Here is a 23631-nt window from a genome sequence, read left to right as displayed (position 1 = left end):
ACTGTGAATGGTGTACCGTATTTTCCAGACCATAGGGAGCACTGGATTCTAAGACGTACTGCCGATGAGCGGGTCTATCCATCCATCCATTTTCTACCGCTTATTCCCTTTTGGGGTTGCGGGGGGCGCTGAAGCCTATCTCAGCTACAATCGGGCGGAAGGCGGGGTACACCCTGGACAAGTCGCCTCCTCATCGCAGGGCCAACACAGATAGACAGACAACATTCACACTCACATTCACACACTAGGGCCAATTTAGTGTTGCCAATCAACCTATCCCCAGGTGCATGTCTTTGGAGGTGGGAGGAAGCCGGAGAACCCGGAGGGAACCCACACAGTCACGGGGAGGACATGCAAGTCAGGTCTATTTTCATACAGGATTATAAGGCGCATTAAAGGGGTCACATTATTATTATTTTTTCTGAATGTAAAATACTTCCTTGTGGTCTGCATCAGTGTTTTTCAACCACTGTGCCGTGGCACACTAGTGTGCCGTGAGATACAGTCTGGTGTGCCGTGGGAGATTATCTAATTTCACCTATTTTTGTAAAAAATATGTTTTGCAAACCAGTAATTATAGTCTGCAAATGATGTGTTGTTGTTGAGTGTTGGTGCTGTCTAGAGCTCGGCAGAGTAACCATGTAATACTCTTCCATAACAGTAGGTGGCCGCTGGTAGCTAATTGCTTTGTAGATGTCGGAAACAGTGGGAGGCAGCGTGCAGGTAAAAAGGTGTCTAATGCTTAAACAAAAAATAAACAAAAGGTGAGTGCCCCTAAGAAAAGGCATTGAAGCTTAGGGAAGGCTATGCAGAATGAAACTAAAACTGAACTGGCTAAAAAGCCAACAAAAACGGAATGCTGGATGACAGCAAAAACTTACTGTGGAGCAAAGACGGCGTCCACAATCTACATCCGAACATGACATGATAATCAACAATGTCCCCACAAAGACGGATAAAAACAACTGAAATATTCTTGATTGCTAAAACAAAGTAGATGCGGGAAATATCGCTCGAAGGAAGACATGAAACTGCTACAGGAAAATACCAAAAAAAGGGAAAAAGCCACCAAAATAGGAGCGCAAGACAAGAACTAAAACACTACACACAGGAAAACAGCAAAAAACTCAAAATAAGTCAGGGCGTGATGTGACAGGTGGTGACAGTACACCTACTTTGAGACAAGAGCTATAGTGATGCATGCTTGGTTATGGTTTAAAGTCATATCCAACAATTGCGACAACGACTTTTTACTGTCAACTGAGTTTCGTTTTTTAATGATTTCTGCTGGTGGTGTGCCTCCGCATTTTTTCAACGCAAAAAATGTGCCTTCGCTCAAAAAAGGTTGAAAAACACTGGTCTACATAACAGGTAATGGTGGTTCTTTGCTCAAAATGTTGCATAGATGATGTTTTACACATAATCTTCTAGTAGCGTCTCTTCAAGATGCGCCGTTTTGTGGGCGGTCTTATTTACGTGGCTCGTCTTCTCCCCGTCATCTTTGTTGTAGCGGTGTAGCGTGCAAGGACGGGAGTGGAAGAAGTGTCAAAAGATGGCGCTAACTGTTTTAATGACATTCAGACTTTACTTCGATCAATAACGAAGCAGCATCTCCGGAAATGTGTCCAGTGAAAAACCGTCCGACCAGAACTCTCTAATAACTAAAGTTCCTTGGGTGAATAATGTAAACTCACTACACCGGTATGTTTTTAGCGCTTCAATAGCGAGATATAAGTAAGAACTTTACACTACTTTATATTAGAAATGGCAACAGTAGAGGATGAATGTCCCATAACAAGAAGATAGAGAAAAAGCAGAAGCTTATCAACTACGGTGTCGTCACGGACTACAGTGGCAGATGTGCGCAAATTTTCAGGACTTATGCAGATCTCAAATACAGTTCAGCAGGTACCAGAAGGTAAAAAAAAGTTGGTTTTGCATGATATTGTGAAACAAAACGCCAGATAATGTCTGCTAATGGGCGTCTTTTTGCGGTCCTTATACACACACCATAGTAATACTTGTATCTGTGACTACGGTAGCCGTAACGGGCCGACAATCCATCAAGCGGTGCGGCTTCAAAGTCGTACTAAAACATTTTGACGGATTTTTGAGCGCCGTGTGTAATGTTCTTTATTTTCAATGGAACAGTTAAAGTTTTGGTGTTGTTTACTGGCGTCATATTGCAGTCCACACATATCTCTTATGTGTGACTGCCATCTCCTGGTCACCCTTATCATTACACCATGTACCAAATAAAATTGCTTCGTGGTCGGTAAGCACAACCAGAATTATTCCGTACATTAGGCGCACCGGGTTATAAGGCGCACTGTTGATTTTTGACAAAATTAAAGGATTTTAAGTGTGCCTTATAGTCCAAAAAAGACGGTACTGTGGCCACTCGGTGTTGCCAAAGGAACAATTATCACCCCACTTCAACTTAAAGACAGTCCATTCCCGACGGTTAATATTAAATATGTTTTTCATGTTCATACTTAGCATAATTTCATTTGATCAATCCTTTTCCAACATTTCCAACTACAAAATAAACAAACTCACCACACCGGTATGTTTTAGCGCTTTCATGGTGAGTTTACTGACAGATATAAGTAAGAACTTTACACTGCTTTATATTAGAAATGGCAACAGCAGAGGATGAATGTCCCATAAGAAGAAGATAGAAAAAAAGAAGAAGCTACGGACTACAAAGGCGGACTCGCGTGTACATTTTCAGGACTTATGCAGATCCCAAATACAGATCAGCAGGTACCAGAAGGTAAGAAAAGTTGCTTTTGCATAATATTGCCAAACAAAACGGCAGATAATATCTTACCTTATACACACACCCTAATAATACTCGTATGTTACCAAAGGCGTACTAAAACATTTTGATGGATTTTTTAACGCCGTGTGTAATGTTCTATATTTTCAATGGAACATATAAAATGTTGGTGTTGTTTACTTGAGTCATATCGCAGTCTCTTATGTGTGACTGCCATCTACTGGTCACACTTATCATTACACCATGTACCAAATAAAATAGCTTCGAGGTCGGTAAGCACAAGCAAAATTATTCCGTACATTAGGCCAACCAGGCTATAAGACGCACTGTCGAGTTTTGAGAAAATGAAAGGATTTCAAGTGTGCCTTATAGTCCGAAAAATACGGTACTTGATAAAAAAAAAAGGCACTTTAACAATGTATTAGATATTCAACCCACATACTGCACTTTATTGATTTGAGATCATTCCCTTGATCAATTAAATTGCACACGTTATAGCCACATTAAAAAACACATTAAAATCCTCACAATCGTATAATCAAATGATCAATGACTTAAGTACAATTAGTTGTTTAGTACAATGACTTAAGTACAGGTAAACATGGTAGGCTATAGGCTACCACAGTAGGAGCTAGAAGCTACACAACAGCTAAGGGTTCTTAATTGAGCAATATTGCAGTCTAAAACAGCACATTCGTCAATATAAACAAGTATCAAATCATTATAGTTGTATATTAATTACAAATACAAAGTCTCCAAGGCAGAAGAGTATCAGAAAGTATCCAGTAACAAACAACATACTGCGCCATGAGCTCAACTTAAATTATTGTGTACACTAAGGGTCGCCAAAAAGAATTATAACTCCACTTTAACTTAAAGACAGCATAAGTCCATTCCAGACGGTTAAAAGGAGCCATGTATAATAATTTCATGTCATCATGAAATGGCCCTGATAAGGCATTAATAAATCATGTTCTTTTCCAATATAACTGATAACAGTAGCTCAGCCGGGATATGCTCATTTCAAAATTAGACTTACAGCCCCGAAATGTTGTTATTGTTTTCATTTCGATGTCCCGCCCTCCACCGTTTGACCAATTAGAAAGTCGGTGAGTGTGTCACATCCAGGTGGCCAGTTACACACCGCCACTGGTAAAGTTACTAAACATGTCAGACCTTAGTCAATCTAAAAGTTTCCATTCTCAACTTATTCATGACAAAGTGAGGAACAAAACCAGGATTTGTATCGGGGATGCCTTTGAAAGATGGAGACGATTGAAGGAGGTGAAGATTTTTTCATCTGATGCCAAACTTGCTCATTTCCTCCTGGATATGTAAGTCAGGCATTTACATTTTCTTATTGCTTGTAATAAATGGAAATGGACATTTGGTATGTCAACTATATGGTCCAATACAGTCTATGATCTTGTCTGACAAAGATAGTATGTTCCGACATACTGGCTAACAGGGGAAATATATGCCCGCTGGCCTTTATGTTGATGTGTCATCCAACTGACAGGGCAAAATATATTTTGCACAAATAAAAGCTATGTGGATATGGGTAGTGTCAGTGCCTATTTCCTTCTCAACATGCTGATACGCCGAGGAAATGGGTTCCAACATTAGCACGGCTGTCGTCATGGCAGTGTGAAAGGTTACAGCCAAATCACATGATCAAATAATTCCTCATTGGTGTTTGCATATTGTGGACTACATGCACCAAGTGTCACGTGGGGGTTGCAGCTTGCTGCGGTTCGTTCTCTCAATGCAACAATTGACGGCTCTGGACGACAGCGTGAAGGTAGGCTTTGATTTATATATCTCAGCGACTCTGTCACAAACCTGGGGGTAAAGTTTGACTCAGATTTTAAATTCGAAAAACAAATCAGCAGCGTCGTTCAAAAAAGCTTTTATCAATTACGCCAAATAGCGAAAGTGAAACCGCTTTTATCAAGACATGATCTTGAGAAATTAATCCACGCTTTTATCTCGACTCGTCTTGATTACTGTAATGCCCTGTATGTTGGCATTAGCCAGGCCTCCCTCGCCCGCCTGCAGCTCGTACAGAACTCTGCTGCTCGTCTGCTAACACAGACCCGCAGACGTGAGCACATCACCCCTATTTTAGCGTCCCTTCACTGGCTCCCTGTGCGTTACCGAATACATTTTAAACTCCTTTTATTTGTTTTTAAATGTCTAAACAACCTCGCGCCAACCTATCTCTCCGACCTCCTTCAGCCTTACTGCCCCACCCGATCCTTAAGATCAGCCGATCAGCTGCTGTTGACGGTCCCTGACACAAGGCTGAAGCTTAGAGGTGACAGAGCTTTCGCCGTTGCTGCTCCCAAGCTCTGGAACGACCTACCCCTGAGTGTTAGACAAGCCTCCTCTCTTCCTGTTTTTAAATCTCTCTTAAAAACATACTTTTATTCCATGGCTTTTAACACTGAGTGATATCCATCCTGCAATGGCGCCCCATAATACACCTGCTGTGATCCTGTTTTTATGTTTTTATGTTTTTATTAATTCTATTTTAATTATTTATTTTTTATCATGTTCTGTTTGTGTTGTGTTGTGTTTGCTCGGTACTCGTTTTATCTTTTAACCTGCTCATTGTACAGCACTTTGGCTACCCCTGTGGTAAATTTTAAATGTGCTTTATAAATAAAGTTGATTTGATTTGATTTGATTTGATTTATTAAACATAAATAATCCAAACTACCAACAGTGCAGGCTACACAACAAAAAGAAAGACAGGCGTGCCTAAAACACGAGAGGCTAATCGCTTAAACAGATGCTATGACATGGAACTACAAAACTTACTTGGTAACAGGCGTGATACAAACAATGAATCCACACCGAGTGACCGGAAAAGGCAGAACTAAATAGAGTCTCTGATGAGCAACAGGTGCGCGAAAAGGCAGGTGAAAATCATAAGTAACCATGGTGACTAAACTCAGGAAGTGCATAACCAGGAACTAAAAGGAGTCCAAAACAAACCTATAACACAAAACATGATCCGACCACGAATCATGACAGAGACCCCCCCTTAAGGACAGATTCTAGTTGTCCTAAAAACAAAACACATGCAGGGTCAAAAGTCACGGGAGGGCGGAGGGAGGACTTGGCGGTGCGTCGCCAGGCCAAGTGTCCCCGAATCCACCGAGGCAAAGTCAAGTGGCGGCGGCGAGTGGAACGCCGCTGCAGCAGGCGAGGCAGGCGACCAGGGAATGGCCACATTCGTGGCCGACGGGGAGGTGGGCGCACTTGGCGAGGCGGACGACCAGGGAGCGGCCACATCCGTGGTCGACGGGGAGGTGGGCGCGTCGGCGCCGTCATGGCAGGCTTGGAAGCAACGAACAAGGCAGGCGTGGACGCAGCAGCGGACGAGTCAGGCGTGGTAGCAGGTACAGGCGGCGAAGCTTGGCGTGGCGCAGGTACAGGCGGCGAAGCTTGGCGTGGCGCAGGTACAGGCGGCAAAGCTTGGCGTAGCGCAGGTACAGGCGGCGAAGCTTGGCGTGTCAGCCGAGGTGCAGGAACAGGTGTCAACCGAGGAGCAGGAACAGGTGTCAGCCGAGGTGCAGGAACTGGAGCAGGTGCTAGCCGAGGAGCAGGAGCAGGTGCTAGCCGAGGAGCAGGAACAGGTGCTAGCCGAGGAGCAGGAACAGGTGCTAGCCGAGGAGCAGGAACTGAAGCTAGCCGAGGAGCAGGAACTGGAGCTGGTGGCGTTTGCAGGCCCACCGGAGATGATGGTGGCGTTTGCAGGCCCACCGGAGATGATGGTGGCATCTGCAAGCCCACCGGAGATGATGGTGGCGTCTGCAAGCCCACCGGAGATGATGGTGGTGTCTGCAAGCCCACCGGAGATGATGGTGGCGTCTGCAAGCCCACCGGAGATGATGGTGGCGTCTGCAAGCCCACCGGAGATGATGGTGGCGTCTGCAGGCCCACCGGAGATGATGGTGGCGTCTGCAGGCCCACCGGAGATGATGGTGGTGTCTGCAGGCCCACCCGGGCTGAGGTTAGCCATGAGCATGGCAGAGGCGGTCTAGCTGGGGGTTGCGGCTTGACATGCCGATGGACTGGTGGTGGAGGACGGGCTGGAGGTTGCGGCTTGGCAGGCCGAAAGACTGGTGGTGACGGCCGGGATGGAGGTTACTGCCTGGCTGGATGCAGCTGAGCCACCCCACCAGCAAAGCTCCCGGCCCCAGCCCCCCCCTCAAGGGGCGGATACCAGACGCGCTCCTTGCGGTCTGGAAATGTCTTTAAGGACGGGTGGCGGGAGGACAGGAGGGGGGCAAAATCCTCCCCTCTAAATTGTCCAAAATGTCTTTTCCCATCCCCCACCTGAGGTCGTGTAGGAGGACGAGAGAAAAAGGTCGATGACGTGGGCGGGGCTCTAGTCCTTAGGGGCAGAGTCAGAGTCACTGGGGGCGGAGGTGACTGAGGTTGACAAAATCTAACTTTTGAAAAATTGTCCTGACAAAATCTTATTTTAGGAATGAAGTCTTTAGGAGGTGGCTGACAGAAAGAGCTAGAATGAAAAAAAAAAAACTTTGTCTCTGACGTCATCACCTGTGGGCGGGGTGACGTCATCCGCGCGGGTCTCCAGCTGACTGACAGCCCAATCAGTGAACTGCTTAGCGAAGTGTGCTAGAGGATTACCATGCAATGGCGGCGAGGAAGACTGGGTTGCCCGTGGAGTCTTGCTGTCCGGAGGAGGAGTTTGGGGGAATGACGCATCCTGATGGCGAAACGAAGCCTTTCTGGCTGGCTTCCGCTTTCGCCAGCGTGTCTCCATCTCCTCGTGGCCAGGTGCGAGAGAACAGGATGGTGGATTCATTTCTGTCACGTGGGGATTGCAGCTTGCTGCGGTTCGTTCTCTCAATGCAACAATTGACGGCTCCGGACGACAGCGTGAAGGTAGGCTTTGGTTTATTAAACATAAATAATCCAAACTACCAACAGTGCAGGCTACACAACAAAAAGAAAGGCAGGCGTGCCTAAATCACGAGAGGCTAATCACTTAAACAGATGCTATGACATGGAACTACAAAACTTACTTGGTAACGGGCGTGATACAAACAATGAATCCACACCGAGTAACCGGAAAAGGCAGAACTAAATAGAGTCTCTGATGAGCAACAGGTGCGCGAAAACGCAGGTGAAAATCATAAGTAACCATGGTGACTAAACTCAGGAAGTGCATAACCAGGAACTAAAAGGAGTCCAAAACAAACCGATAACACAAAACATGATCCGACCACGGATCATGACACCAAGTTATATGGCAATCTGAAAGGTATGAAACAGTAGGCTATAGGCATACCTTGGTAAAATGTCTCCTCTTTAGTTTTGGGCGTACATTAAGCATGCTCTAGTTAGTTTCACTAGTGTTGGTTTTAGTCTTTGTTTTCTTATAGTACTGACAATATGATTGCCGTTAGTTGCGATATTGTATGGAAGCACGACGTATTTCTTCCTGAAAATAGCCTCCATCCATCCATTTTCTACCGCTTGTCCCTTTTGGAGTCACGGGGGGTCGCTGGAGCCTATCTCAGCCTCATTCTGTGTAAGATGTGTTGGTTAGAGATTTGTTATTGACAAAACGCCGTATTTTGCCCTGGTCAGTTTTACTCCTTCCTCTTAGTGACTCTGCAGAGGGATGCACCTGTCGAACTATTTCACCAGAGTAAGTGATGCTCACAGGTACCCCCCCCCCAAATTCAAGACTCTCATGGGAAAAAATGCATTCTACTATTTTGCCAGCACACAGTGGAATGCACTACCAACACACCTGAAAATTCCAACTTCCCTACTAAATTTTAAAACTGCCATAAAACCCTGGCTCAGCTCAACCTCTACCTGATCTCAACCAACATTGATCCCCAGCAACTTTCCGAAGCATCAAGCAGGTTTATATGTGGTTATAGTGTATCTATATTTATATGTGGTTATAGTCTATATATATTTATATGTGGTTATAGTGTATATATATTTGTATGTGGTTATAGTGTATCCATATTTATATGTGGTTATAGTGTATATATACTGTATTTATATGTGGCTATAGTGTATATATATTTATATGTGGTTATAGTGTATATATATATATATATTTATATGTGGTTATAGTCTATATATATTTATATGTGGTTATAGTGTATATATATATATTTATATGTGGTTATAGTGTATATATACTGTATTTATATGTGGCTATAGTGTATATATATTTATATGTGGTTATAGTGTATATATATATATATATATATATATATTTATATGTGGTTATAGTCCATATATATTTATATGTGGTTATAGTGTATATATATATATTTATATGTGGTTATAGTGTATAGTGTATATATCTTTATATGTGGTTATAGTGTATATATATATTTATATGTGGTTATAGTGTATCTATATTTATATGTGGTTATAGTGTATATATATTTATATGTGGTTATAGTGTATATATATTTATGTGCTTATAGTGTATATGTATTTATATGTGCTTATAGTGTATATATACTGTATTTATATGTAGTTATAGTGTATATATATTTATATGTGGTTTATATATATTTATATGTAGTTATAGTGTACATATATTTATATGTGGTTATAGTGTATAGTGTATATATCTTTATATGTTGTTATAGTGTATATATATTTATATGTGGTTATTGTGTATATATATTTATATGTGGTTATAGTGTATATATATTTATATGTGCTTATAGTGTATATATACTGTATTTATATGTAGTTATAGTGTATATATATTTATATGTGGTTTGTATATATTTATATGTGGTTATAGTGTATATATATATTTATATGTGGTTTATATATATTTATATGTGGTTATAGTGTATATATATTTATATGTGGTTTATATATATTTATATGTGGTTATAGTGTATATATATTTATATGTGGTTATAGTGTGTATATATTCATATGTGGTTATAGTCTATATATATTTATATGTGGTTATAGTGTATATATATATTTATATGTGGTTATAGTGTATATATATTTATATGTGGTTATAGTGTATATATATTTATATGTGGTTATAGTGTATATATATATTTTTATGTGGTTATAGTGTATATATGTATTTATATGTGCTTATAGTGTATATATACTGTATTTATATGTAGTTATAGTGTATATATATTTATATGTGGTTATAGTGTATATATGTATTTATATGTGGTTATAGTGTATATATATATATATATTTATATGTGGTTATAGTGTATATATGTATTTATATGTGGTTATAGTGTATATATATGTATATGTGCTTATAGTGTATATATATATATTTATATGTGGTTATAGTGTATATATATTTATATGTGGTTATAGTGTATATATATATTTATATGTGGTTATAGTGTATATATATTTATATGTGGTTATAGTGTATATATATATTTATATGTGGTTATAGTGTATATATATTTATATGTGGTTATAGTGTATATATATTTATATGTGGTTATAGTGTATATATATTTATATGTGGTTATAGTGTATATATATATTTATATGTGGTTATAGTGTATATATATTTATATGTGGTTATAGTGTATATATATTTATATGTGGTTATAGTGTATATATATTTATATGTGGTTATAGTGTATATATATTTATATGTGGTTATAGTGTATATATATATTTATATGTGGTTATAGTGTATATATATATTTATATGTGGTTATAGTGTATATATATTTATTTGCGGTTATAGTGTATATATATTTATATGCGGTTATAGTGTATATATATTTATATGTGGTTATAGTGTGTATATATATATTTATATGCGGTTGTAGTGTATATATATTTATATGTGGTTATAGTGTATAGTGTATATATCTTTATATGTGGTTATAGTGTATATATCTTTATATGTGGTTATAGTGTATATATATTTATATGTGGTTATAGTGTATATATATTTATATGTGCTTATAGTGTATATATACTGTATTTATATGTAGTTATAGTGTATATATATTTATATGTGGTTATAGTGTATATATATTTATATGTGGTTTATATATATTTATATGTGGTTATAGTGTATATATATTTATATGTGGTTATAGTGTGTATATATTTATATGTGGTTATAGTGTATATATATTTATACGTGGTTATAGTGTATATATATATTTATATGTGGTTATAGTGTATATATATTTATATGTGGTTATAGTGTATATATATTTATATGTGGTTATAGTGTATATATATATATATTTATATGTGGTTATAGTGTATATATGTATTTATATGTGGTTATAGTGTATATATATTTATATGTGCTTATAGTGTATATATACTGTATTTATATGTAGTTATAGTGTATATATATTTATATGTGGTTATAGTGTATATATGTATTTATATGTGGTTATAGTGTATATATATATATTTATATGTGGTTATAGTGTATATATGTATTTATATGTGGTTATAGTGTATATATATTTATATGTGCTTATAGTGTATATTTATATGTGGTTATAGTGTATATATATTTATATGTGGTTATAGTATATATATATATTTATATGTGGTTATAGTGTATATATATTTATATGTGGTTTATATATATTTATATGTGGTTATAGTGTATATATATTTATATGTGGTTATAGTGTGTATATATTTATATGTGGTTATAGTCTATATATATTTATATGTGGTTATAGTGTCTATATATATTTATATGTGGTTATAGTGTATATATATTTATATGTGGTTATAGTGTATATATATTTATATGTGGTTATAGTGTATATATATATATTTATATGTGGTTATAGTGTATATATGTATTTATATGTGTTTATAGTGTATATATATTTATATGTGCTTATAGTGTATATATACTGTATTTATATGTAGTTATAGTGTATATATATTTATATGTGGTTATAGTGTATATATGTATTTATATGTGGTTATAGTGTATATATATATATTTATATGTGGTTATAGTGTATATATGTATTTATATGTGGTTATAGTGTATATATATTTATATGTGGTTATAGTGTGTATATATATATTTATATGCGGTTGTAGTGTATATATATTTATATGTGGTTATAGTGTATATATATTTTCTCATTCTGTTTTGCACACTCTTGGAGTCAACATGTGCATAGTCATGTACATAGTGTGTTTTTCTGCAACATCAAGGTATATATTGACGCTTACATAGGTCTACATAGGTAAAAACGATTTTAAAGGGTAAAACCAATTAAAACAGTAAATAGAAATCAAAATTTATAATAAAAAAAACCCCACAGAGGACAACAGAGCACCATACAACTCACGTAGTGTTAAAAGCCAAATAATAAAAGTGGGTCTTAAGACGAGACTTAAAACAGTCCACTGTGGGAGCGGTTTGAACATGGAGGGGCAGAGTGTTCCAGAGCTTAGGGCCGACCACAGAGAAGGCCCTGTCTCCCCTGAATTTAAGTCTGGTCTTGGGCACCACGAGCTGGAGCTGGCTCTCGGACCTCAGAGCGCGCGCAGGATTGTAAATTTGGATGAGGTCCGAGATATACTGAGGTGCCAGTCCGTAATAAAGCTTTAAAAACAAACAGCGTGGTTTTAAAATCAATTCTAAAATGAACAGGGAGCCAGTGCTAACTCTGAAGAATTGGGGTTATCTGCTGGCGTCTCCTGGCCCCTGTTAAAAGTCCTGCTGCCGCGTTCTGGACTAACTGCAACTGGGAGAGAGCTTTTAAACTGCATTGCAGTAGTCCAGGCCACTTGAAATAAAAGCATGCACCACTTGTTCAAAAAGGTTAAAAGATAAAAACGGTTTTACCTTTACTCTAAGACGAAGATGATAAAAACACGATTTTAAAACACCATTGACTTGTTTGTCAAGTTTAAAATGGTTGTCTATAGTGACGCCAAGGCTGCTGACTTTGGGACGCACATCATTTTGCAATGGTCCCAAGTCAGTGAGGGCCGGACCAACAACTGAAATTTACGTTATTAAAAAATTCTGGGCTAACCAAGCCTTGACGTCGCATAGACAGTTGAGATTCAATTCTTTAAGATGACAATAAACTTCTCAGTCAATCAATCAATCAATGTGCTTTCTCTATTCTCTCATCGTGACTGCACTCTATTTTGCTTCAGGTTTCGTGGCGGTGCACTCACATTCCCAAGAGCCGAGCCACGGTGGTGCCAAGGTGGTCGAAGATGAAGCCGCTGACCAGAGTGAGGAAATTATTGCTGAAGGATGCGATGGTGAAGACCAGGGAGAACTGTTCGTCCTGTCCGCCGCAATCTGACACCGTCAAAGAGAAATGAAGCGGTTTAGAATCCCCTTTAGGTTGCACGCTTTTCTACCAGAATCCATGGTCGAGATGAGCAAACTGACCCAAGAACTGCGAGCCATTGACACCGGTGGCGTTGACGCAGAAGGAGACAAAGTAGTCCTCTTCCTTGAGGACGAAGACGAGAGAAGCCCAGCCGAATACGATCCCTGCAAAACACAGACACTCCACCAGGCCCGTGACGAAGGTGAGGCCTCGTTGCACCCGCAGACGCTTCTGACTGTCCGCCATGGTACTCTGTTCACACCTGGCCTCCTCACTGGCAAAACAGGGGATTCAGGCATTTCAACTGCACCTTTTTTTTTTAATCAGTTTCCATTAGTTGATGAAGTAACACATCCTATTTGACATTGCAACTCTGCACACAAACGTTACACTGACCTTTGATACTCACGTTTCCACTTCTTTAGATCTCACATCTGTGTGCTCCTCACTCACTCGCTCCCTTTAAATAGTCCTCCTCCGCCTTCCTCTTTTCCCTCCTCCTTCATAGAATCCTAAGCAAAAGAAACATCATCTTCACCATGGTGAGTAGAAGTACACACACACACACACACACACACACATGCGCAGACAACATTTGCCAGGTCTGCAAGTTGTAGCCTGCAACATTTGTTCAGGGAAACGACGGTCATGTGACCTGGGGAGAGGAAAAAAAAGTGGGGAAGGCGTAACTGAAAACAGACACAAGTTCAGTTCAGGTCAGTTTGAGTTTATTTGGAACCCTTCAATGCGTCACATATTTCCAGTTGTTTCATGACAGCCCGTCTGAGGAGGAGTAGGGAGAAGCTGAGCGTTTTTAATACTACACCTTTTCATACCGTGGCAATTTTATTAGAGATGTCAGATAATGGCTTTTTTGCCGATATTCCGATATTGTCCAACTCTTAATTAACGATTCCGATATCAACCAATACCGATATATACACACATATGCGGTTCTCTCCAAGGTTTCTCATAGTCATTCACATCGACGTCCCACTGGGGTGAGTTTTTCCTTGCCCTTATGTGGGCTCTGAACCGAGGATGTCGTTGTGGCTTGTGCAGCCCTTTGAGACACTTGTGATTTAGGGCTATATAAATAAACACTGAATTAGAGGAGAAAAGAAAAGAAACGGCAGATCAACTGGTCTAAAAGGGGGGTCTATTTAAAGGCTAGAGTATACAAATGAGTTTTAAGATGGGACTTAAATGCTTCTACTGAGGTAGCATCTCTAACTGTTACCAGTAGAACATTCCAGAGTACTGGAGCCCCAATAGAAAACGCTCTAAAGCCCGCAGACTTTTTTGGGGCTCTGGGAATCACTAATAAGCCGGAGTTGTTTGAAGGCAGATTTCTTGCCGGGACATATGGTACAACACAATCAGCAAGATAGGATGGAGCTAGACCGTGTAGTATTTTATACCTAAGTAGTAAAACCTTAAAGTCACATCTTAAGTGCACAGGATATAATAATGTGACTCCACAGATTTGACAGTCAATTATAGTGTATAAATACTTCTAATCCAGATAACTATTGCAGTACTTAAAAGAAACAGTGTTTTAATTTGTAATTTACATGTGATTTACCTTCTCCATGATCACTAAAATGTTTATTTTCTAATAAATATTATAAATGATCCAGTTGTCTGCGCTGATTATCATTAACCAACTTGATGTGGTTAAACATTTCCTTTAAGGCTGGCCATAAACTTGTAAGACTATTAATGACAGACACCATCACACACCCTGGCCTCAGGCAGACAGAATCCACAGCAGATGTGGCTCCAGGAATGTTATCATCTGCAAGCCTTTGCACTGGCAGCCAGCAAGAAGCATCACAATAAAAGCCAATTGAAGCAATTATTTCAGGTTGGAATCACATGCATGATTTTAAAATACAGGAACCCTGAAGCAGAAAAAGTGCCAACTTCAGCAACTTTTAAGGTGACTTGTGATCCAGGTCATTGGAAAAAAAGAGCTAAAATAGATATTTCCCAATCATAACTTCCTAGTTTAAAAAAAAAAAAAATACTGTTTTCAAAAATGATGACACTGCATCTACAAAAGCCAAAAGCAGTGAAGTTGTCACGTTGTAAAAAGAGAATACAATGATTTGCAAATACTTTTTAACTTATATTCAATTAAATAGACTGCAAAGACAAGATATTTCATGTTCACACTGAGAAACTTTTTTTTTTTTTTGTGCAAATAATCATGAACTTAGAATTTAATGGCAGCAACACATTTTTCAGGAACACTAAAACCAAAAGTCACAATGTCCGATAGAGTTCTAAAAAAGTTATGACAGACCACCTCAAAAAAAACGGAATGGAATTTTACAGTTTTTTACTGAATGGGACACACAAAATGTGCATGAAAATAAAGACAGTGGGATTTACAATATTAACTATGAACAATAAAACACTGAATATCAACAACATATGAACGTTGCTCCTCTTCTTTGTGGGATTTACAATATTAACTATGAACAATAAAACACTGAATATTAAAAACATATGAACATTGCTCTTCTTCGTGGGATTTACAATATTAACTATGAACAATAAAACACTGAATATCAACAACATATGAACGTTGCTCCTCTTTTACGTGGTATTTACGTTTATTGAAGGCCAAGAACAAGAAGACAATTTCAGTAAATTAAAGTGTGCATCTTAAAGTATACTAACTGCATGTTGCACTAAAAAATGTGACCCACTTTTACTCCTGTGGTGGAAGGTCCAAATCTTAAATAAGAACAAAAGTGGATTTAACACAAGAGTTTTATTTACTTATAATTCATACTTGCCAACCCTCCCGAATTTTCCGGGAGACTCCCGAAATTCAGCGCCTCTCCCGAAAACATCCCAGGACAAATATTCTCCCGAAAATCTCCCGATTTTCAGCCGGAGCTGGAGGCCACGCCCCCCCCCCCCAGCTCCATGCGGACCTGAGTGAGGACAGCCTTTTTTCAGAAGGGCGGACAACAGGGTGACAAGAACTAAATCATCCAGACAAGAGATAATTTGTATTATTATGTTTATCTTACCTAAAAATAAATATATTTATTAATTAAAAAAAAAAAAAAAAACTAAATACATTTTTACTATATTTTGCTTAAAACATCAAAATTAATTGTATTTTTATTTGTATTTTTTCTGACTCCTTATTACATCCAGGCATTAGAATTATACATTACAATAAACATATTTGAAATAATTAATTCTAAATCATCATAATAATTCATTTAAAATGACCATATTTAATTATTAAAATAATTGCTTGTTTATCAACAACTTTAGCATTTTATTCATCACATTTTGAAGCTCTCAGAAGCCAAGTTATGTTACATTCCTTAAGATTTATTTATGCAAGTTTGAAGTATCAATTATCTAAACACAGTTTTGTTTGCATATTTTCAGGATGTAGATATATATATATATATATATATATATTAAATACTTGACTTGGTGAATTCTAGCTGTCAATATACTCATCCCCTCTTAACCACGCCCCCAAACACGCCCTGCCCCACCCCCGACCACGCCCCCACCCCCCACCTCCCGAAATCGGAGGTCTCAAGGTTGGCAAGTATGTTATAATTAAATGGTGCAATGGTTGGATTGAATTGCCGTGCACACAGACAGTTTTCCCCGGGCGCGCCTCTCAGCATGGAATGAAGAAAAAAAAAGCTTCAGACTTGGTCTGGCTTGGTCATTTTATGTGTTTTCCTCGTGCGTCAAGGTCCCGTTGTTTTGGACCTGTTTATTCTGCAACCTCCTTGAATCCTAACAAACAATCAACACATTTTGTAGAATGGTCAGGCCGACCACTCGCTCAACTATAACCCACATATGCTCCTTCAATGGTTCAGAATAGAAAAAAGAGAAACGAGCAGACATTCTTAAGGCTTTTCGAGCTCGTTCTCAGACAGACACAAAATATGGTTCAAAAGGTCAGAAATTCCACCACACTCCTTCTAGTGTATTCTTTGCCTTCTATGGCGAACAACACTATTGCAGATGTGTGGCATACAACTGGAGCAATAACAATGTTTTAGTCCGTTTGAATGTTTTTTGACAGAAGCCAAATAGTATTGGACGAATATAAGTGACCTCATTTGTTTAGGTTGTTGGGAGGCAGGTTGATGTGTCTGTTTATGTAGAAGAGGAAAGTCATTTTTGGGCTTCTATCTTACAGTTGGACAGTAATCCCATGTTTATCGCGTTTAATAGGTTGGCAATCATTAGTTATATATTGAATATTTTCATCAGTCGAGCTTAAAAAACTGTTTACTACCTTCTAGGGTTGTACGGTATACTGGTACTTATAGTATCGCGGTACTAATGAATCAAAAACGGTACTATACTCTGTTTGAAAAAGCGCGTCGTCGTCACGTGGTGACATTGCTGGTTTTACGAGCAGAGGAGCATGTTGGGCAGCGTGCACACACAGAGTACTTACAAGCAGACACAGTGTGTAGACAGAAAAGGGAGAATGGACGCATTTTGGTGTAAAAAAGTAAAGATAAAGGTGAAGTTATAACACTGAAACACCCTCAGGAAGAGCTGCTTTAAGACTTGGCTTGCTAGCTAGGGGCTAACATCCATCCACAGTGTTTTAGCTACTTCTAAATCACTAATCCTGGTCTCCATGGCGACAAATAAAGTACGTTTCTTACAAGTATCATTATCACTGGAGGACGAGGAATAGCTAAACATGCTTCACTACACACCGTAGGAGGATACAATAGCTCAAATAAAGTACGTTTCTTACAAGTATCATTATCACTGGAGGACGAGGAATAGCTAAACATGCTTCACTACACACCGTAGGAGGATACAATAGCTCACCGGCGTCACAATGTAAACAAACGCCATGGGTGGATCTACACCTGTAATGATACCAAGTACAATAGGGTTTCTAGTCGATGCTACTATGATCACATCGATATTTTTTATCGTCACAAAATCTAATTATGTTTATAAAGTCAGGAAATACGTCCCTGAACACATGAGGACTTTGAATATGACCAATGTATGAGCCTGTATCTACTTGGTATCAGATCGATACCTACATTTGTGGTATCAAACAATAGAAGAATAAGTGATTATTACATTTTAACAGAAGTGTAGATAGAACATGTTGAAACAGAAAATAAGCAGATATTAATGAACAAATAGATTAATAATCAATTTTTACAGTTTGTCCTGTATAATTTTGACAAAATAACAGAATGATAAATGACACAATATGTTACTGCATAGACTAATTAGGAGTCTTTGTTTGTTTACTTACTACTAAAAGACAAGTTGTTTAGTATGTTCACTATTTTATTTAAGGACTAAATTACAATAATAAACATATGTTTCATGTACACTAAGATTTGTGTTAGAATAAAGCCAATGATGACATTTTTGGTGGTCCCCTTTATTTAGAAAAGTATTGAAAAGTATCGAAATACATTTTGGTACCGGTACCAAAATATTGGTATCGGGACAACCCTAGTTTGCAGTTTGTAGACAAACTTGCAATAATTGTATATATATATATATATATATATATATATATATATATATATATATATATATATATATATATATATATATATATATATATATATATATATATATATATATATAGTGACAGAGAATAGAACAAGGATGGACAATTCAACCCTTAACTCAACAATGAGTAGATGAGTGTTATGTGTGTGTATATGTGTAAATAAATGAACACTGAAATTCAAGTATTTGTCTTATTTATATATATATATATATATATATATATATATATATATATATATATATATATATATACATATACATATATATATATATATATATATATATATATATATATATATATATATTTTTTTTTTTCTCTTTTTTTTTTTGTCCTGTCCAGCTTCTCAGGCAAATAATATAGTTGATGTAGATGCCCATGTCGGCTGTTCACATTTACTTTACAAAAGAGAAGTGTAGGATACTTCTCTTGTTGCCTTATTTGTATTTGACTTTATTAAATGTATTTATATTATCATTTGGTGCAGCCGGGCCGGAGCAGGAGGGGATAGAAAGAGAAAAAAAGGAAGACAGAGGGGGAAATTGTGGGGACAAGAGGGAGAGACAAAAACAACAACAGCAAACACAACAACAGCAACAATAGAGCAACATCAGCAAATACGACATGTACAAATATGATGGTAAAAGTAATAGCAAATAAGCAGTTAGCGAAAAATAAATAACAATACAGAAATGACAATGAGCATTATTACACTACAAATGGATCAATACAAATACCAATAGAAATATCACTATTGATAATGAACAATACCAATAATTTACCTTTATTATCAACAATACAGTTGTTCAAATGCAACAATACATATACGTAATGATAACTAGAGATACGAAAGAATGCAGAAAAATGGAGGGGAAGAAAGAGAAGCAACCTATATTAACCTTGTAGATTGTTATAGTAACAATAGGTTAAGCTTTGTCAGTGTGCCATGTGTTACCCAGTTTACCCTAGGGCAGGGGTCGGCAACCCACGGCTCTAGAGCCGCATAGCGCCGTCCTAGTGGCTCTCTGGAGCTTTTTCAAAAATGTATGAAAAATGGAAAAAGATGAGGGGAAAAATATATATTTTTTGTTTTAATATGGTTTCTGTAGGAGGACAAACATGACACAAACCTCCCTAATTGTTACAAAGCACACTGTTTATATTAACCATGCTTCACTGATTTGAGGATTTGGCGAGCGCCGCTTTGTCCTACTAATTTTGGCGGTCCTTGAACTCACCGTAGTTTGTTTACATGTATAACTCTCTCCGACTTTCTAGGACGTGTTTTATGCCACTTCTTTTTCTGTCTCATTTTGTCCACCAAGCTTATAACGTTGTGCATGAATGCACAAAGGTGAGTTTTGTTGATGTTATTGACTTGTGTGGAGTGCTAATCAGACATATTTGGTCACTGCATGACTGCGAGCTAATCGATGCTAACATGCTATTTAGGCTAGCTATATGTACATATTGCATCATTATGCCTCATTTGTAGCTATATTTGAGGTCATTTAGTTTCCTTTAAGTCCTCTTAATTCAATTTATATCTCATGACACACTATCTGTATGTAATATGGCTTTTAATTTGTTGCGGCTCCAGACAGATGTGTTTTTGTATTTTTGGTCCAATATGGCTCTGTCAACATTTTGGGTTGCCGACCCCTGCCCTAGGGCAACAACGTTAATATATGTTTGATGAAACGTGATTATGTGCATGAGTGTATGTATGTACAGTATATGTACTTGTATATGTACAGTATGTGTATATGTATGTTTGTACAGTGAATGTATATGTACAGTATGTGTATATGTATGTTTGTACAGTGAATGTATATGTACAGTATGTGTATATGTATGTTTGTACAGTGAGTGTATATGTACAGTATGTGTATATGTATGTTTGTACAGTGAGTGTATATGTACAGTATGTGTATATGTATGTTTGTACAATGAATGTGCGTGTGGATGTACGAACTTTGAGTATGTAGATATGTACTGTATCTGTGTATGTATGTGGAAGCGTAGGTACCTATGTATGTGAGTATATGTGAATTTGCATGTACACTATATTTGACTCCCAGTGTGTGTGGGAGCCAGAGTACAGCCCAAGCCCCCAGAGAGCCCAACCCACAAACAGTAGGTGTGGCGCCCAGGGAACCAGGGACCACCGCCCCCACGACAGGAACCCCAGAGCCCGGCCCACAAACAGTAGGTGTGGCGCCCAGGGAACCAGGGACCACCGCCTCCACGACAGGAACCCCAGAGCCCGGCCCACAAACAGTAGGTGTGGCGCCCAGGGAACCAGGGACCACCGCCCCCACGACAGGAACCCCAGAGCCCGGCCCACAAACAGTAGGTGTGGCGCCCAGGGAACCAGGGACCACCGCCCCCACGACAGGAACCCCAGAGCCCGGCCCACAAACAGTAGGTGTGGCGCCCAGGGAACCAGGGACCACCGCCCCCACGACAGGAACCCCAGAGCCCGGCCCACCGCGCCACCCGTAAGAGCCAGCAGCAGGCCGCAGACAGACGCACCCGGCAGAGGACAAGGCAATAATAAGCATTATGTTAAATGTACCCTAAGATTTTTTTGTTAAGATAATGCCATTTTTTTGTGGTCCCCTTTATTTAGAAAAGTATCAAAATAAATTTTTGGTACCGGCACCGGTACCAACATATTGGTATCGGGACAACACTACAGGTCATGACTTGCACATATTCTTTGACATGAATGTATGTCAGTAAAAGAAAAGTGACTATTATTATATGCACTTTAATAAAAGTGACATGATGGCAGGTGCCACTACAACCACTTCTACCACCATTGTGTGCAAACTACATGCTCTCATTTTCACTTCCCTTATCACCGCATGCTCCGTTCTCACTTTCCTGCCACTGACCGCACACATAGATGAGGAAGTGAGAAAAAGAAAAGCCAAGTCAGCAGGCTCTGATCGGGTCAACCCCTCGGTCCTGAAGACTTGTGCTGCTCAGCTAACTGAGATCCTGCACTTCATCTTCAACCTCAGTCTGAAGCTAGAACGGATACCAGTGCTATGGAGAACATCCTGCCCAAGAAGCTCATCCCATCGGGCTTGAACGACTTCAGACCTGTTGCCCTGACGTCCTAGGTCATGAAGGTCCTTGAGAGACTTGTGCTGGATCAGCTGAGACCCCTGGTGGCTCCTTCCCTGGATCCTCTACAGTTTGCATATCAGCCCTATGTAGGAGTGGACGATGCTGTTATCTACCTGCTGCATCGGGCTCACTCTCACCTGGATGGTGGGAGGGGCACTGTGAGGATCTTGTTCTTTGATTTCTCCAGTGCCTTTAACACCATTCAGCCAATTCTGATGAGTGACAAGTTGCTCAGGATGGGTGTCAGTTCATCCGTTGTCCCCAGTTTGTGCGACTGCGGAGCTCCCTGTCAGATACTGTGGTCAGTGGTGTAGGTGCTCCACAGGGGACCGTCCTGTCTCCTTTCCTGTTCACCCTGTACACCTCAGACTTTATCCAGGTCCTGCCACCTGCAGAAACACTCTGACGACTCTGCTGTGGTCGGGTGTATCAGAGACGGACAGGAATTGGAGTACAGGACACTGATCGCTGACTTTGTGGAGTGGTCTCAGGCGTACCATCTGGTCCTTAATGTGAACAAGACCAAGGAGCTGGTCATCGACTTCAGGAAGAGAATGACCCCGGTGGAGCCCGTTATTTTGAATCGGGGGTCAAATTTAGAGGAAAAAATTTGTCTGGGAGCCGGTTTATCTATTTTTAGATCACTAATACAAAACCTCACAATAATGTCTGATTGAACGCTAAAAAAAAACGTTACGACAGACCGCCTAAAATAAACGGAATGGAATTTTACATTGTTTTACTGAATGAGACACTATGAATGATAAAACACTGAATATTGACAACATATGAACGTCACTCCGCCTCTCCACCCACATATTTTACAATCAAGCGAAACACAACAAAAACAAAAATATGAACGCGAAGGGTGGAAAAAAAAACCACCTACAATCTGATATATCACTTAGTTTGAGAACTTTGTTATAAAAATCTCCTTCCGCATTTCAGGCTCTGGAAACACTCTGTGGAAACGCTCTCCACCCACACTGCTTGGTGCCTCGTCTGAGCTGCTGTGACTTAGATTACCATAGTAACTAATTAGATTACCATAGTAACTAATTAGATTATCATAGTAACTAGTGTGTCATGCAAACCATTAAAATACTTAGTATAGTTGAAGACTTACGGTCATTAGAACATGACTGCACATCATAATGGCAGCTACACTTTACATCTTAAACATCTAAAAAATTGTTTTGGGACAGATTATGCGACAGCTGTCCAAAGTCGGGACCCAGGGTGGACCACTCATCTGTGCATCAGTTGGTGACGTTTCTGCGCTGCTGACCTGTCTCCACTCAAGATGATCTCTTGCTGGCCCCACTATGGACTGGACTCTCACTATTATGTTAGATCCACTATGGACTGGACTCACACTATTATGTTAGATCCACTATGGACTGGACTCACACTATTATGTTAGATCCACTATGGACTGGACTTTCACACTATTATGTTAGATCCACTATGGACTGGACTCTCACACTATTATGTTAGATCCACTATGGACTGGACTCTCACAATATTATGTTAGATCCACTATGGACTGGACTCTCACACTATTATGTTAGATCCACTATGGACTGGACTCTCACAATATTATGTTAAATCTGCTATGGACTGGACTCTCACTATTATGTTAGATCCACTATGGACTGGACTCTCACTATTATGTTAGATCCACTATGGACTGGACTCCCACACGATTATGTTAGATCCACTATGGACTGGACTCTCACTATTATGTTAGATCCACTATGGACTGGACTCTC

General features: G+C 39.0%; 1 protein-coding gene across 3 annotated transcripts in view; it reads right to left on the bottom strand.

Annotated features, from left to right (window-relative positions):
• The window catches only part of slc43a3b (solute carrier family 43 member 3b), a 60484-nt gene that overhangs the window by 34835 nt on the left and 2018 nt on the right, over positions 1-23631 (bottom strand). The window contains exons 2-4 of one of the 3 annotated variants that reach the window (XM_061930487.2): positions 13555-13670; positions 13218-13432; positions 12995-13124 (exon numbers count right to left, since the gene is read on the bottom strand). In XM_061930487.2, the coding sequence (XP_061786471.2) occupies positions 12995-13124; positions 13218-13404 (317 nt within the window). In that variant the 5' untranslated portion in view covers positions 13405-13432; positions 13555-13670. Of the gene's footprint in view, positions 1-12994; positions 13125-13217; positions 13433-13554; positions 13787-23631 lie in introns of those variants that run through there. The other 2 variants (XM_061930488.2, XM_072912470.1) reach the window with 2 other exon arrangements.

The sequence above is a fragment of the Nerophis lumbriciformis genome, linkage group LG36 (genome assembly GCF_033978685.3).
Source record: "Nerophis lumbriciformis linkage group LG36, RoL_Nlum_v2.1, whole genome shotgun sequence".
Taxonomy (NCBI): domain Eukaryota; kingdom Metazoa; phylum Chordata; class Actinopteri; order Syngnathiformes; family Syngnathidae; genus Nerophis; species Nerophis lumbriciformis.
The sequence above is the reverse complement of the archived record's forward strand: the minus strand, read 5'-3'. Positions and strand labels throughout refer to the sequence as shown.